This window comes from Triticum urartu, chromosome 5A, assembly GCF_056163025.1.
Source record: "Triticum urartu cultivar PI428250 chromosome 5A, HENAU_Tu73, whole genome shotgun sequence".
In the NCBI taxonomy this organism is placed as follows: Eukaryota; Viridiplantae; Streptophyta; class Magnoliopsida; order Poales; family Poaceae; genus Triticum; species Triticum urartu.
Window position 1 is genome coordinate 56,547,159 of NC_141877.1, and position 3,423 is coordinate 56,550,581.

The following is a 3,423-nucleotide window of genomic DNA, read 5'->3' on the forward strand; positions in this document are numbered from 1 at the left end:
TTAACACTTAGTGAATACATGAACTCCTCAAACTACGATCATCACCGGGATAGTTGCATGTCCGCCGCTAGACATGCAACTGCAAGTGTTGCCCTCCATTGCAACTTGCGCACCATCAACGTGACTACAACTCTGACAACAAAACATGCTACCATGATATTCTAAATTCTTTTTTTCATATTTTTTTTGACTTGGCATGATTTTGTTTTCTGATATTTTCCATCTATTATGTTTATATTTTTCCTATGTTTTTTAATCCAATTTTGTGTAAGTATAGTGTGCATTTTCTTTTGGCTAAACTTGACAAAAATCACAACACAAAGCAAAGCCCAACAGCCAGAACAAATTCAACAGAATTGAAAATGCTCAAATACAAAATAATAAAAGCGCAACAACCCAATGGAACACACAAAAGATTACATCAATCCACGGACAAAAACAACACACCTACAGCAAATAAAAACAAACATACATGAAACAAAAAATAAGGTAAAAGAAATTTTTGATAAGAAGGAAAATGAGACCACACAAAAGAGATGACATCACTTAGCTGACCTGTCAAAGTCTCATCTAGATCTGATCATTTTTGCAAAAAAAAAAGAATCTCATCTAGGTGAGTTTTAGATGGACCTTTTTTTTGCGGGGGGTAAAGAAATCTCATCTAGGTGAGTTTTAAACAGACCTCTTTATAAATTAATGTGTAAATATGCATAATGCCGTCGATAAAAGGAAAATAGTACTCCCATCAATTTGGAACAACAAGGCATATGTTGGTTTCCCAACTGGACTTTGAGCATAAATTTCATGCACATTATTTCATTAATAGTTACACCGTGATAACCACAAGAACTACTTTCAAATGTGAATCTGATGATACTGATTCATAATAACATGATTCACATGTTGGTTAAAACATGAGTTTAAATAGTCAAAACACGCCTTACATTTCAAAATAAAAGGATTAGGTTGACTTGTCAAACTCCTAAATACGATTTTTTTTATATAAAATACAGTACACCGAACTTCTCTGAACAAAGTAAAGCGATCACGAAGAAAGTGTCTGGGTCATTTCTGGGTCATTTGAACTGTATACGCAGGTCGTGAATGGCGGCATCCGGGAACTAATGGCGGCCATCCGCTGCATGTACTGGTGGGCGCCCGCCGGGAACATCACCGGCGCCGGCGCCAGCGTCATGCGGCCGCCCATAGCCCACATCACCTGCAGCTGCAGCTGCAGCGATTTGAGGTACTCGATCGCCTCGTCCAACATCGACGCCTTGTCCGTCTGGTGGAAGAATTCGATGCCAAGAACGAGATGATCAGATCGATCGCAATTGCTAAGAATTATATTTAAGATCGTATTCGAAGCTGTACATACTTTGTTGCAGTGGGGTACGAGTTCTTGCAGGGCCCTCATCTTCTCGTTGATCCTGTCCCTTCTCCTCTGCATCCATCACGCAGAACAGAGTCAGCAATGGCGGCCAAGAGTCAAGGAAACTCGAAGTAAGTCGAAGGTATTGATCACGTACCCTCTCCGAGAGGTTGTGCACTTGGGCGGCGCGCCGCCGTTTGGCTGTAGTCGGCTTCTGCGCCGTCTCGCACGTCACGTCGGCGGAGTCCGACTCCACGTCCTGCATAGCCTCACTGGGGCCCTCGCTCTGCTTCCGCTTGCTGGCGCCGGAAGGCCTCGACCACGTCGACGACGTGGTCAACGTCGCCGACGCGCTGTGGTAGGACCTAGCGTCCCTGGCTTCCCTGCCGCTCCGCGGCAGCAGCACGCTGTCGTCGTCGGCGGTATCCGAGACGTGGGGCGTCTGGGCCTGGTTGCTCCCGCCGCAGACCCTCCTGGAACCCATCGTGACCACCGAGGACTCGCCGGCCTCTGACGCCGGCGAGTCGCGCGGGCCGTCGCCGTGCAACCCTGCTTTATCCGTCAGCAGCGGCGGCGGCATCACCCCGCTTCGGAGCGCGGTCACCGCGTCCGCGGCGCCTCGCTCCTTATCCTCCTCTTTGCACGGCCTGCCTGCGCCATCCGCCGGCATTCCGCCGAAGATCTCCGAGAAGAGGTCCCTCTCGACGGAGTAGTCGTCTTCATCGACGACGGGGTACTGGAACCACGGCGCCGCCTCCTGCTCGGGCACCGCCGGCCTTGGCGGCGCCTGGCTCTGCATGACGACGTGGCCGCTGCACCACAGCAGCTCGACGAGGCCGTCGTCTTCGCCGCTGCAGCAACACGCCACATGCAAGAATCAGTCATGGATTCCAGAGCTCCCATGTTGCCGATCCAAGAAAAAAGAAGATGAATCCAGCGGTGATGAGGACGGACCTTAACGGCGGCAGGGCGTCTCCCATGTTACCGGTCCAATCTGCCGGGGCGAACTGGTTCATCGTTCCTCAGTATGAGACACACTCGCTCACTCACTGCAAAGAGAATATGATGATAAAATAGCATATCCATTTGACATGTGAGCAGCACACCAAGAATTAGAAAGGCCAGAAAAGGCAGCAGATAGTTGTAGCTAAACAGGTATAGTTAGGTAATATACACTCTGGTAGGACACAGAAGTAACATGCACCTGATGAACTAGCTGCTTCTGAATGTTGCTGCAGTTGGTGAGATACTACTACTACTACTATTAGTGCAGAGCCTTCAGATCAACCTCCAGCTGACCTGATCTGTTCTGATCAGCACACACCTGCAACTCTGTCTCTCCCCCTCCAATTAAGCCGAGCGGTTAACGTGCAGCAGGATGGATGGAGCGGCGAGTTGCAACTGGGCAGCAGGGTGGGCTTTTTATATCAAGCCAAGCTGGGTGGGTTCAGAATCAGAACTTCAGAAGTACACCACTACAGTTGTAGCAGCCTGGCAGCAGCATATTGTGCTGTTGATTTGACTGAACTGGATGGATATATATCAGTATCACTCCCCGGGAGACTGGATCAACAGACAGCGACAGGTAATGGCTCTCACCTCTCATATAAGTACGACCTAACTAGCAACATTACACACGCATCATCATCGCCGTCGTCTTCCCGCCACCTGGGAAACACACCCAGAGATCATTATTCGTTGTATGCGCGTACTCGGCGGTCCAAAGCAAGGTTCACTTAGCGCAGCAGGGCGGGTCATGATCATGATCGATCGTCGGCGTGTGAGCTGAAACGATACGACCCGGTGCGCTTGCGGGTCACTGTTCGGAGAAGATTTTCGAGATCTTGGGCGATCGGGCTGTCCGGCCGTGTGGAGCCAGTTTCCCCAAGGGATGAGCGTCACGTCCATGTCAAGCCCAGCTCAACACGGAGCATGTAAGCATGTTTGACATGTTCAGCTTTGGCGGCTATGTTTGGAGACATGCATGCATGTCGCATGAGAAAGACGTGCGTGTGGATCAAGCTCTTGAGAAGCTAGCAAAAGATCCGGCG

At 49.6% G+C, this 3,423-nt stretch overlaps 1 protein-coding gene across 1 annotated transcript; it reads right to left on the bottom strand.

The window, feature by feature from the left end:
• Window positions 1–788: 788 nt before the first annotated feature.
• On the bottom strand, window positions 789–2,854 carry LOC125507824 (transcription factor PHYTOCHROME INTERACTING FACTOR-LIKE 13). Its single transcript, XM_048672341.2, has 5 exons — window positions 2,577–2,854; window positions 2,327–2,421; window positions 1,530–2,223; window positions 1,379–1,444; window positions 789–1,285 (listed from the first exon to the last, which is right to left on the bottom strand). Exons 2-5 carry the CDS (start codon window positions 2,386–2,388, stop codon window positions 1,046–1,048), a joined length of 1,062 nt encoding a protein of 353 aa, XP_048528298.1. The 5' UTR covers window positions 2,389–2,421; window positions 2,577–2,854; the 3' UTR covers window positions 789–1,045.
• Window positions 2,855–3,423: the final 569 nt, after the last annotated feature.

Coding starts and splice junctions, on each gene's coding strand:
- LOC125507824 (XM_048672341.2), bottom strand. CDS start 2,388: ATGAACCAGTTCGCCCCGGCAGATTGGACCGGTAACATGGGAGACGCC. Junction 2,224..2,326: donor GACGCCCTGCCGCCGTTAAG/GTCCGTCCTCAT, acceptor GTGTTGCTGCAG/CGGCGAAGACGACGGCCTCG. Junction 1,286..1,378: donor TCGTACCCCACTGCAACAAA/GTATGTACAGCT, acceptor TTCTTCCACCAG/ACGGACAAGGCGTCGATGTT.